This window comes from Pteronotus mesoamericanus, unplaced genomic scaffold (genome assembly GCF_021234165.1).
Source record: "Pteronotus mesoamericanus isolate MK-2021 breed Mesoamerican mustached bat unplaced genomic scaffold, CSHL_Meso_final scaffold_54, whole genome shotgun sequence".
Classification (NCBI taxonomy): Eukaryota; Metazoa; Chordata; class Mammalia; order Chiroptera; family Mormoopidae; genus Pteronotus; species Pteronotus mesoamericanus.
In genome coordinates, this window is record NW_026555321.1 from 15,355,664 (window position 1) to 15,368,612 (window position 12,949).

The window sequence follows — 12,949 nt, forward strand, 5'->3', positions numbered from 1 at the left end:
AGTGAACACTTGACTGCTTACTAAGGGAGGATACATGCTTGGTGCTTTACATTTGGTATTAAGTTCTCCTAACAATCCTCTATTACAGATTTTATTACTGCCATTGAATAGAGAAGAAATCTGAACTTAGGGAACGTGAACGCTCTGCTGAAGTCAGAGTTAACTTTATGTGTGGGATCTAAATCTGTCTCTCTCCAAAGCTCCTTCTCTTTCTCTGCTGCTGTGTTGGCTGCCTTGTGCCTGCAGTGGCAGAGCACGCACGCTCCGTTGGTGGGCTTTGCCCCAGAGTCTTTCTGGGTCAGCCACATTTCGGAAACGAGAAAACACTCCAACCCTTACCTACAAACCTTTTTCAGAAATGGAGCATTTGACCTACACAGCCCATGGTCCATACAGTGATGTTTTGTTGTTATTTTAAAAATAATTCTCTTAGAATTGCACAATTTTTTCTTTGCTGTAAAGCAATGACAATGTTTTCAAAAGTGGTCTAATATTAGCAGCTGCCCTACATCTTTTAAACTGTTTTAACTGTCCTGTGAATGTAGGTTATTACCACTATTATTCGTTTTCTGATTTTTGGTCTGTGTTTAACCAGCTGATTTGGAACTTTATATATCAGCGAACAATTTCATTATACTTTAGATGTTTAGCAAATATCAAAATGCAGTTTCTGTGGTGCTCTCAGGTTTACACAGTTTTCAACATGCCTCACAGATATTGGGGACTGACGTTTTGGTTGCAGAGTTATTGTCATGCAGTACATCCTACATTTATTATCATTTCTTTTCTAGCTTACTCCTAAACAAAGAATAGAATAAACGAAGAATAGAGCAGTTAAATGATCACATGGGTGAGCAGTAGAAATAGGTGACAGGGAAAAATTAGGCTTGGGCTTTTTTGCTATGTAAACAACATTACTTTGTAGGACATATGAAGAAAAAACAAGTAGGGGGTTTTAATAAGGAGAATAATTTTACAGTTGGAAGCCAATTTGTATTTTCATTCTGCCTGTCTTAAAGGGTTTTAATGCACTTCCCAAAGGGTCAAGACTGTGAATAAGTTAAATTATGTATAAAGGATACAATTTTTTTATTTAGGCTTCAGCCATGAAGAAATAAAATCTTTTCCTACAAAGAAAACTAATCTGTCAGGGAAGGAAAATTGGACCATTGATATTTTTATCTTGCTGTTTTTATTTCAATATACGACAAGATGAAAAGATTTATGTAATCTCACTGGAAAAGCAATCGTGAATACAGAATCATGCTGGGGAAATATTTTCTTTTTCAAGTAGTTATCTGTTTTAACACATCTAACACTAGTTCACATTATCAAAGGAAAATCATATAGAATGTAAATTTACAACTGTAACTTGGAAAAATTATCTGCATTCCAAAAGGCGAAGATATAAAAACATTTTTCCTCCAGAATAATTACTAACTCCAGTGTTTGAGTTACGATTTTTATTAATCAATTCTTAAAATCTAAATGATTTTTCTCAAATGTGAAGGAAAATAATTCAAGAAGTATTAATGAGTGATTTTAGTTGAGAATAATATCTGAAAAGAAATTGTTCAACAGAAGGTTAACACCCAATTCTCAAACAGGGTATTTAATTTTGGGTTTTTTGGGGGTACATTTTTAACAAGAGGTTATTTAGGTGATCCAGTGTATGATCAAGTCCTTGTGATTTAAGAACTGTTAATCCAGTTACATTTTCTGTTCCTGTTTTGTTAGTCTGCCCAAGGGCCCTCTAGCTTCTTTTTTTTTTTAATTGTTATTCAAACACAGTTGTCTCCATTTTCCTCCACCACTCTCCCCCACCCCACCCACACCCATCCCCAACCCTCAATCCTACCCCGCCCCCGCCTGCGTTGGCTTTGTCCGTGGGTCCTTTATACGTGTTCCTTGACTTGACCTTTCCCTTTCTTTCTCCCGTTATCCCCCTACCCCTCCCTTTTGGTTACTGTCAGTTTTTTCTTTATTTCAATGTCTCTGGTTATATTTTGCTTGCCTGTTTGTTTTGTTGATTAGGTTGCCCTTATAGGTGAGATCATATGGTATTTGTCTTTCGCTGCCTGGTTTATTTCACTTAGCAGAATGCTCTTCAGCTCCATCCGTATTGTTGTGAAGGGTAGGGGCTCCTTTCTGCTGCATAGTGTTCCATTGTGTAAATGCACCACAGTTTTTTGATCCACTCATTTACTGATAGGCCCTTAGGTTGCTTCCAGCACTTGGGTATTGTAAATTGTGCTGCTACGGGGTGCAGAGGTTCTTTTGAATTGGTGTTTCAGGATTTTTAGGGTATAATCCCAGCAGTGGAATTGCTGGGTCAAAAGGCAGTTCCATTTTTAGTTTTTTGAGGAAATTCCAAACTGTTTTCCACAGAGGCTGCACCAGTCTGCATTCCCACCAACAGTGCACTAGGGTTCCCTTTTCTCCACAGCCTTGTCAGCACTTGTTTGCTGATTTATGAGGGCCATCTAACTTCTTGTTAGCAACAATCTCACTTCCAGAGAGTACAGGCTCAGAAGGAGAGAGGACAGTAAAACATAAACCTGTACTAAGCTGAAGAAATGCAAGTTTCAGAAAAACCTCTGAACTTTATGACAAGCTATCCAGTCTTTCATAATTGGAAACTGATTATAGTTACCTAAATTTTATTTCTCTCAGATCTCATCAACATCATCAGTTGGTTACATTTACTGCTAAGATCTAATTAATCTAAAATTTTAGTCCTAGAAAGGGATTCTATTACAGTATCTGTGCCTGCCCACAGGACTGAGCTCCAGGTGCCAACAGAATTAATGATCTCATTAACACGCCCATTCTATTCGCTTTCCTTTCTTTTCTGCCTTGTTTCTCTACGCCTGTATCTTGCTTCCTGGATTACCTCCCAAATAAACTATTTGCATCCAAATCATTGTCTCAAAATCTGTTTTCTTTTTTTTCAAATTTTATTTTATTTTGGGAGGGGGACATAAATTAAGACAGGAATTTAGAAGTTATCTTCTTTATTTATACAGAATGTCCAGAAAGTAGATAAGTGGTTGCCCAAGGCTGAAAGTGGGAACAGGGATTAATTATAAGTGATTATGAGAGATCTTGTTGGGGTAAAAATATTCTAAAACTAATTTACGGTGTAGGTTGAACCACTCAGTAAAGTTACTAAAAATCGTTGAATTGTACACTTGAAATGGGTGAATTTTATGTTATTTAAAATATACCTCAATAAGGTTGTTTTAAAAATCACCTTATTTTACATAAATAGAGGGTAAGATTCACAGAGGTTCACTGCGCAAAGTTGAATAGCAAATGAATGAAGAAGGAAGACAATTTCAGGCCATTTGATTACTCTCTTACATTGATTCCCCTGTGGACTAATGATCTTGCTTTAACCCATTAAAAATTAAAGTACATGAAAAATGTAAATAAGCACTTATTAAATCAATATCAGTACATTTAATAAGCTAATTATAATAATCATCACTTATTATGTACTTTATGCTAAACAATTTACTTAGATTATCTCCATTTCACAGTCAACTACAAGGTAGGTGTAATTACTATCCCCTTCCTCACATGGGTAAACAGCTTGAGAGAAAGTAGTGACTTATCAAAGGTCACATAACTCATATGGGGCATAGTGAGCATTCATCCATGGTGGTGAGACATCAGAGTACATACTTGTAATTTATTATACTGTTTCTGCGAGTAACTAGGATTGAAACCTCTTATCACTCCCACATGACCAAAGAAAGAGACAGCTCCATACCTCGCTGTTGAGTTTCTTTATCTGCTGCTTGGTCTCCTCTGCTTTGATGAAGAGAACAGCAGCTCCAATTTCTGGGTCTGAAAAGCGACACACACACAGAATGGATCCTTTAGGAATAAACCCCATATTTGAGAATTGGGGCACCTAGGAATAGGGAAGGAAGCCCGAGCAGCTGCCTTTAAGGTTCTTGATGGTGGTGCATTGTGGTTTCTATCTCCCTGGCATTGGACACGCATGTAGTGCTCCTCTGGCACATGGCACACTCTTTCAAACAGGCACACATCATGGTGACTCTGACTGGATGTGACCATTGCAAATCTCCCCTTCCTCTGAACACAATCACCACTGTGTTCCAAGATGCCACGTTTTTGACAATTCTCTAAATACATATTATGGCCAGGGCCCGAGACATATAAAAAGGATGTTCTTTTCTTCCTCTTTCTCCCCCCCCCCCCCCCCCCGCCCGCTGACTATTGATTTCTGTGTCCATGTGAGCATTTTCCTCCTACATCTATTTCAGGTGCTAATCTCCACTGCAGGTTTTCCATCTCCTCCTGTGTCCCTCTAAAAGATAATTTCTCCCATTTCCTGGTTCTCTCATCTCTACTTTTTCTCCACCTTAATCTTCCAAGTGCATTTATTTCTGTCAGGGACAAAAGTACAGATGAATCATTGCTGGCTGCCGTAGAAAGGATAAATTTATATCACGTATGATCATTACAAATATCCTAATTCTGGTCAGTTATGGGTAGAAAACTTGTTTGGGGGTGAAAAACTCATTCAGAACAATCTGAAGTAGAGAGTAGTAAGAACTCATTTTGCAGAGATATTTGGCAAAGCTAATCCATTCATAACGAATGAATGTTTAGAGATCATATACAACAGGCTAGGCTTTCTTTCGAGGAGATAGCAATGAATAAGGAAAATATAACTGACCTTCATGAAACTTAGAGTCTAGCAGGGAAAAGAGACATTTGAAAAGTAATTATGCAATAAGTTTGGGTTTCATACTAAGGGAAATAAGGAGCCCTTAAGGGTTTTAAGTATCAGAGTAGAATAATAAGGATACATTTATATTCTTTAAAATATTCACTTTATATGGAAAAACGTGCGAGATCAGAGAGGAGACTTTGGTAGGAATACAAGCAAGAGATGGATGTGGCAAGGCAAAGGGGAGGCAGTAAGGATAGAAAGTCTTACGACCAAGAGATATTTAGGAGATAGAGACAAGAAAATGGGTTGCTTGAATGAATGACTATAAGAATAAATGCTGGGAAAAGGTAAAAGAGGAAGCTAATTTTTAGCCTCGCCCCTTGAGAGAGCCTAAATATCTTTACCTCCGAGAGGAGGAGAAATTCGGGGTTCTGGCCTGATTCGTTCAGAGCCAAAGTCAAAAGTCTGGCTTTCTTCGCTGCTGTTTCCATCTTCAATTCCATCAACAATCCTGTTTAAAATAAAAGATATTGATTAATTGTGAATTTATGTTAATAGGTTCCAAACTTTCTCCAAGACTTAAAAGTGTTCTATTTCTGAATTCTAGATACTCTGAAGCTATGCTATTCAATCTCATAGTCATTAGCCTTATAAGACTACTGAGCACCTGAAATGTAGCAAGTACAATGTAAGTATAAAATACACAGTGAATTTTGAAGATTTTAGGAAAAAAAGTAAATTATTTTGTTAGTAATTTTTATATTGTTTACATTTGAAATGATAATATATTTGGGGCATATTAAATTAAATATATTATTTAAATTATTATTTTTTTATTTTTGAAAAAATGGCTACTAAAATTACATATAACACTTTTAATTCATGTCACACTCTATTGGACAGCAATGCTATAGAATGTGGATTCAAAACCTTAAGCTACAGAAGTCCTCTTGTCTAAATTTATATTAAATCATGACTCTATCTAGAATTAAAATGTTTTAATGGAATATTGCAACATCACAAAAATAACTTTGATGACACCTTCACTCTGGACTTGGACAAAACTCCAAAGTGAGAGTTAGAAAACTGTATTTAAATTATTGTTAGGATTTAAGCTATTATTCTTTCTTTAATAATAACATCTAACCCATTCATTAAAAAAATACAAGTCTATTGTAGTAAATTTAAACATAAAGGCAACAAAAGTCAGAAAATATAAATCATCTGTAATCCACCACTTTTGTTAACATTTTGAAGTATGTCCTCAAACTCTTTATATATAAAAGAAAATATATTCTTTTTCTAGTGTAGAATGCATTGTACATAAACATTTATTTTCTAGCTCTAATACATTTCCTCCTATTTAATTTTTTTTCATTTTGATAAAAATTTAGAAAAAAGAGTTAAGCAATGTTTACACATTATCACTTCCAATTGGATTCCTGAACATTTGATGTCCACCTGCTTCACTAAGCCTGTTTTGCTTTTTTCTTAATATTTTTGTTAAATGGATAAATTCTCTTCAAATCCAATATATTGTATATCAGAAAGATCACTTAGTTGACAAGCAGAAAAACATAATTTGAATCCAGATTTTTAGAACTTAATCTCAGATTTTAGACAAAACAATTAACCTTCAAGTTTCGCTTCTTACATCTTTATACTAGAAATAATATGAACTACTTTATAGGATTCCTGAGAAGACTAAATGCAATAGTGAATGTGAAATTGCCTAGCAGAGTACATGCAACACAGAAAACACTCAATATATTTTTTCTTGCTTCTATTTATTATTCTGTGGTTATGTGATTTTTTGCTATTGCTTTTCATGCACATGCAGGCTGTTTTCACATTCTGAGTCAAAATTCTTCACCCTCTCAATTACCTTGAGTTGATCTTAAAGTGAATATTTTTTTAAAAAAATAATTAAAAGTAGAGCCATGCTTGTTACATACTGAAAAGGCCAGAAATAAAACTAAGCATCAGTAATCCATAATGATGAAGCAAATAGTATGGAAAATAAAAATCAACACTTCATTTTCTTCATAATTTTAACTCATTGCTCCATAAAACTTTTGGTAAGATCAGGCATTGAGGGGATAACATCTATGGACTTTGTTCTCTCTCTTTTATTTCAGTTAAATTTACCAATTATAAAATTACAATGCAAAAATATATAGTTCTAACAATAGGTTGAGCTAAATGGGTAGAGGTTGCTGAGAAGGAATTGTGAACATTCAATGAATCCTTTTGAGAACATAATTAAAACTACTTATTCTCATACCGTACATACCTCCACATAGAGGCAAACATTACACACAAAATTCAGGAAAGTTGAAGAACCCAGATGAATCTTGTGCAGTAGAAAGGCCCAGAAGGCTGAATAACTTACTAGTTAGGTACCAGTCTGAATAAAAGGCAGCCATTTTCACCTGGGAAAGAATTAGACTACGTGAATTCTTACCTTGGACTGAGGTCGGGGGGTGCAGCACTATTCAAAGTCGAAAGCTGCAATTTCAAGTTCTTCTCTTTCTTTTTACCATGGTTAGGGGGGTCAGTTTCCTGTTTGCTTTTGGGGGAATTTGAACTGGAGACTCTGATAGGTGAGTGAAATGGTACTGTTCCTGAGGCCAGCTGCTTCAAGCTTAAACCTAGATAGCTTTTATTGCTTCCGATCTTCTTGCTCCGTGAAGAGGAGGATCCTCTAGTGTAGATGGGAGAGAGAGAGGCTGTCTCCTCTTCTTCCCCTTCCTCCTCCTCTTCCTCATCTTCCACAATGGATGGGAGTCTCTTGTTGATGCTGCCATTTCCCTTAGGCTCTGACTAAATCAGTGGATGATACGGATTAGTAAAAATTGCAAAGATCTCTTGAGAGATATTCATGCTGGAGGTCCTACTTGAACACAGCCCACTGTCTTAGAGACTTCTCATCAAAAGTAAACATTTACAAGATTTCGCTAGTAGTTTTTCAGGTGTTAGAAGCCTCCCCGTTTCTGCTCTTCCCTAGGTTTATCCTCTCCGCTTTCCCAGTATAAACCTCCCAATCCTTCTCCTGATCTTTTAATCTCTCTTGGTGGAAAGCTATATGAAAGGTGTGTTTTACCAGATTTACATCTTAGTTTTAATCAGCCTGCCACTTGTAATAGTATGTAATGGCACAGTCTTAAGAATAAAGACAAATTCACTTTTACCAGAAGATCTTGCATCCTTACGTTTACAGGGTCTTTAGTAGAACTTTATGTGAAGTTTGAACAGCAAAATTATAATACCTTAGAGAATAAAAATCATTCCTATTTTGAATTATATAGATGGAAAAGGATCAGCAGTGTCCTTGGCTACTCTGTTTCCTGCTTTCCTCTTGTTCATGAGTCAATTGGTAGAAAATGGAGCAAATCATTCAATCTGCTCTCTTTGTAGAGCCTTGGGAAAGGAAGGAGTAAATCTTAGCAAGCCCCATCCTAGGACCACTGGACACCTGGCTGGGACTATTCAACCTTATAGGCTAAGAAGAAGCAAGAGAGAGAATGGGAAAGGACAACTGAGGTGACGATGGAGGGGCAGGGCAGAGGGGACAGCAAAGGCTAAGCTAGGGGCCCCCGACAGAGTTGCTCTAGAAGTTTCTGTTTCCTGCTCTGCCTCAGACATGGCTTCCCTGCTCCAAAAGCTCAATTCGTTTTTCTGTGCCTCAGTTTCTTTTGAAGATACAGTCACTTATACCTGTCCTTCAAAAATTTTTAATAAAAATGAGATAAACTGGAAAGACCTACAAGTACTAGTTAAATCTCAGGAGCTCATATTGTTATTACTTCACCTTAATAAATAGTTGGTTCATTGGTATATATGGATTTTACTGTGTTACAATGAAAGATATAACAAAAAAATGAATTTGAGCCTTAAAGGCAATAGGCCATTCAGTTTAGGTCATAACTCTTAAGTGAAATAATCAATTTGCTCATGATTTTTTTGGTATTTTATTCTTAATGGTTCAACATTTCTTGAGAATATGGCATTATTTGATTCATCTTCCTAACTCGATACAATTATTTTAATTAATGGTGAAGCCATAAGTTTTCTATTGGAATAGTCATGGTATGGCTTTTATTTCTTTTTTGTTTTTCACAGCATTAAAAAATGTTGAGCTTTTAACAAAAGATCCATATGAATTGCAGGAGAACATTTGTATACTTGTATCATAGGATAGAAAAATTAGCTCACCTGGCTAAAGACACAACACGATAAACTTATCAAAGAAATGAGAAACAATAAGCCCATTCTCTAATTGGAATTCTGTTTACATATGCATTGGCAATTTAATTATTCCTTTGTTTCAAGGAGGATCCACTGGCTCTACTAGAATTTTCTGACTAATAACCTACAGGTCCTCTAATGTTTTGTTCTTCTACAAGTTTGTTTAAATTTCATTCTTCCATTTTGTCATGGAGACCTGGTGCTTTGAAAAAGTTGCTTAGATACTGACTCTTGTGGTCAAGATGGCTGACATTACTTAATATCAAGAATTAATTATTCCTCCACCATCATTACACACAGCACCCAAATTTATTAGATTATGAAACACCAAGCCCCGCATTCAGTCTCTCTTAGGAGTACTGCTTACTCTCTACAGATCATCTCTAGAAACACCCACTTTCCCTGGGCAGCAGCTGGAGTCACCTGTGTGTACATGGCCATGATGCTCAACCACAGAGCTCTTCATTCTCTTCTGACCCAGCTCTTTATTTTTTCCTGACAAATGTTTCCATGGGGGCAGTGAGGTTTTTATCCCCATAATCAAAGAAATCTCTAATTTAGTTCATGACATTTTGCTGGGATAGTCATTTCAGATTCAAAAATGAATAAATTCAATCAAACCTCTCTTGACTAACGGGAAAGCAGAATAAAGTCCAGTGCTTGAATGCAAGGACTTTTGCACAGTCCTAAAAGTCCTGTAACTTATTACCCATAACCTTAGTCAAGCAATGTAATTGTCTAAAGTCTTTATTTTCTAACCTATAAATTGGAAATGGTGTGAGAAAAAATTAGGTATTAGATAACGGAAGTTAAACATTTAGCAATATGCATTGCCAGTACTGAAACATTTGCCATTGTGATGGTGATGGTAATCATGACAAAAATAGAAACAACATTCACATCAGGGCAGGTGCTACAGAGAGTGCTGGTGACCTCTTTTTACATAATTTTTCCTTCACTCTTAGTTGGCATAACTCTTTGCAATGCACCTTGCCCAAAGATCACCCTTTTTCAGTTTCCCTTGCTATTTGGTTTGACCATGAGGCTAAGTTCTGGGATGGTAGCATGTACATGAACAGGATATAAGGAACTTTTAGGAAAACTTCTAGAAAGAGGGGAGTCTCACCCCTGCTCTTTTGTGTTTTTTTAGTTTCTAGTCTGAAGTATTGATGAAAGGAATGCATCACTAGTGTTAGAAAATGAGAAAATCTTAAAGAATGAAGCCATACATTAAGGAAAATGCAACAGAAGGAAGAAAGCTTGGGACCCTATTGACACGCTATTACAGTGCCCACCTCTGGCTTTGTCCCTGACAAGAAGTAAACATCTATGGTCTTGAAACCCCAGTTATGCTGGTGGTCTTGATATAGCAAATGAACTTCAGCCTAAATGATATACGACTTTTTTTGAAAGTTAAGGACATTATATTCTTGGGAGGGATGTTAATTTTTAAAGTGCTATGAAGGGGTGAGAAATCTGAATTGGAAAATCCAAAAGAATGCTAAATTTGTCTTCATGAGAAAAGAATATAAGAAAGGTCTGGATTGGGGGAAGGGGTACAGTAGCGAGGAAAGGCCACCTATTGAGGAGAGTTGAAACATAATGACTATTTTGCTAGTTCCTGAGGAGGGATTTTGAGGAGACAAAAAAAAAAAAAAAAAAAAAAAAAAAAGGAAAAAGGAAAGATAACTTGTGCCTGAGAGAAACTTGTTTGAAAATATTGAGATGTTTTAAGACCTCTTAAGGAGTTTCTCAATAGAATTAAAAGTAAACTGTTCCCCTCTCCTCCACCATCTTCAGTAATCTTCAGTTATTGATAATTCAAATTATCAATGTCTTTGTAATGCATTATGTAATGGGATATATTTGTGTGCCTCTGTGTGTGTATGTGTGTGTCTCTGTGTACATGCATGCGTGTGAAAGTTGGGTTCTGCCTCACGGAGAGGGGAGACAAAAAAAGAGGGGTGCTGTTTATAGGGTTGATGTCACAGGATTATTATTGTTTTTAAAATTTTAAATTTTTTTCAATTACAGTTTATAGTCAATATTATTTTGTAATAGTTTCAGGTATACAGTATAATGGCTAGACAACCATATGCTTTACAAAGTGATATTTCCAGTACACAACTGGCACCATACACAGTTATTACAATATTATTGGCTATATTCCCTATGCGGTACTTTACATCCCATGACTATTGTGTAACTACCAATCGGTACTTCTCAGTCCCCTCATCTTTCTCACTCAGGCCCCCAGTGCACCTTCCCTCTGGAAACCATCAGTCTGTTCTCTGTATCTATGAGTCTCTTTCTGTTTGATAATAGAAATCCAAATAATACATCTGAAAAATCACTTCCTTGGGAAAGTTTATTTGTGAAATTAGAGGATTCTTAAAATTTGGGACCGTCTTAAGAGATCAAGTGAAATTTCTAAAATATCCCTGAACTATAATTTTTACATTTTGGGTAATCATGGTGTAGCATCAATTGGATGTATATGAAAACATTTGGTTACAGATTTTAAACACAATGAAAGTACCACTAAGATCAATATCTCAGGAGTTTGTTAATTTTCATCAGGTTTTGATCAACAACCTACTTTTCAACAATAACCATAAAACCCTTAAATAGAGATATGAGCTTCAATACTTCTTCTATTACCAAACTCAAGGAAGTCAATCAGCACATCTCACATTGAGAAGTGTGTTAGGGAACTTCAAAAATAAATGCATAAAACCCTCATGAGGATACAGATTTATTGGAAATTCCACAAATCCTACATACATATTTTTCTCTTTGGCAAAAACCATACCTGTGAGGCTGTAGATTTGTTCGACAATCTTGATATCACCTGAAATAAATAAACGAGCAAACAGAGGTTGTAACAATCATTTGAACTTTAGCAGGTGTTTTGTGACTGGGTGTAAGGTAGGAGGCAGGAGAAATGGAAGTTCAGAGAGCGTGGGGAGCGACTGACACACCTGTGTAGGCCAGAGAAAAGAAAATTTATCCCGGAAGATGCTGACAACACCTCTCACATCCCACCCTCTAGGAGCTCTATCGACCAGCTTGTGTTATAATAAAAAAGAGGGAGCAGCAAATGGAATGTCTGGTATAGGATGCCACACCGAGGAAATAATGATCAAAACAGAAGGCTTACTGGTTACAATTTCCATCTTTTTAAAATCCTCACCCAAAGACATTTTTTCATTGCTTTTAGAGACAGAGGAAGGAAGAGAAACCTCGATGAGAGAGAGAAATATCAACTGGTTTCCTCCCATATGCATCGCATGTGCTGTGGACCGGGGAGGGAACCTGAAACCTAGCTTTGTGCATCCTGACCCGGAGTCAAACCCCACACCCTTCAGGTTATGGGACGACGCTCCAACCAACTGAGCCACGTGGACCAGGGCTACAATTTCCATTTTGATACTTCCTTCACTCTCCTTTGTTTATCATCTCCCTTATGCCACTTCCATTGCACTTTTGCTAACTCTCTCATTTTCTATGATTTTTTTCCCCCCTCTGGCTCTGTGAAAACAGAAACCCATGGAAACTTTTCTTGTTTAATTTCATTTCTATTTGTTTTACCACCTCCCCTTCCTACTTGAAAACAGGTGGGAGTCATGTCTTCTTTCTGGCCCATTTGTTTTACTCACTTTGATGATACTTGTGAACTAGGATTAGGTTTATTGGGATTCCAAATCCCTTATTTAATTGAATTTAAAATCCCATTGAATCCACTGCATTCTTATATACTAACAATGAGATTTCAGAAAAAAATGAAATAAAAAATTGCTTTTGCAATTTTAACAAAAAGAATAAAGTACCTAGGGGATAAACTTAACAAAGGATGTGAAGGACCTATATATTGAAAATTACAAAGAATTATTAAAAGAAATTGAAACAGACACAATGAAATGGAAGATCACGTATTGTAGAAATGTACACTTCAAACCTATATAATCTTATTAACCAGTGTCACCCAAATAT

General features: G+C 36.3%; 1 protein-coding gene across 1 annotated transcript in view; it reads right to left on the reverse strand.

Moving 5' to 3' along the window:
* The window catches only part of KCNH8 (potassium voltage-gated channel subfamily H member 8), a 283,777-nt gene that overhangs the window by 19,088 nt on the left and 251,740 nt on the right, over window positions 1-12,949 (reverse strand). The window contains exons 12-15 of the mRNA XM_054595068.1: window positions 11,769-11,807; window positions 7,173-7,531; window positions 5,113-5,219; window positions 3,776-3,852 (exon numbers count right to left, since the gene is read on the reverse strand). Coding sequence (XP_054451043.1) covers window positions 3,776-3,852; window positions 5,113-5,219; window positions 7,173-7,531; window positions 11,769-11,807 — 582 coding nt within the window. The remainder of the gene's footprint in view (window positions 1-3,775; window positions 3,853-5,112; window positions 5,220-7,172; window positions 7,532-11,768; window positions 11,808-12,949) is intronic.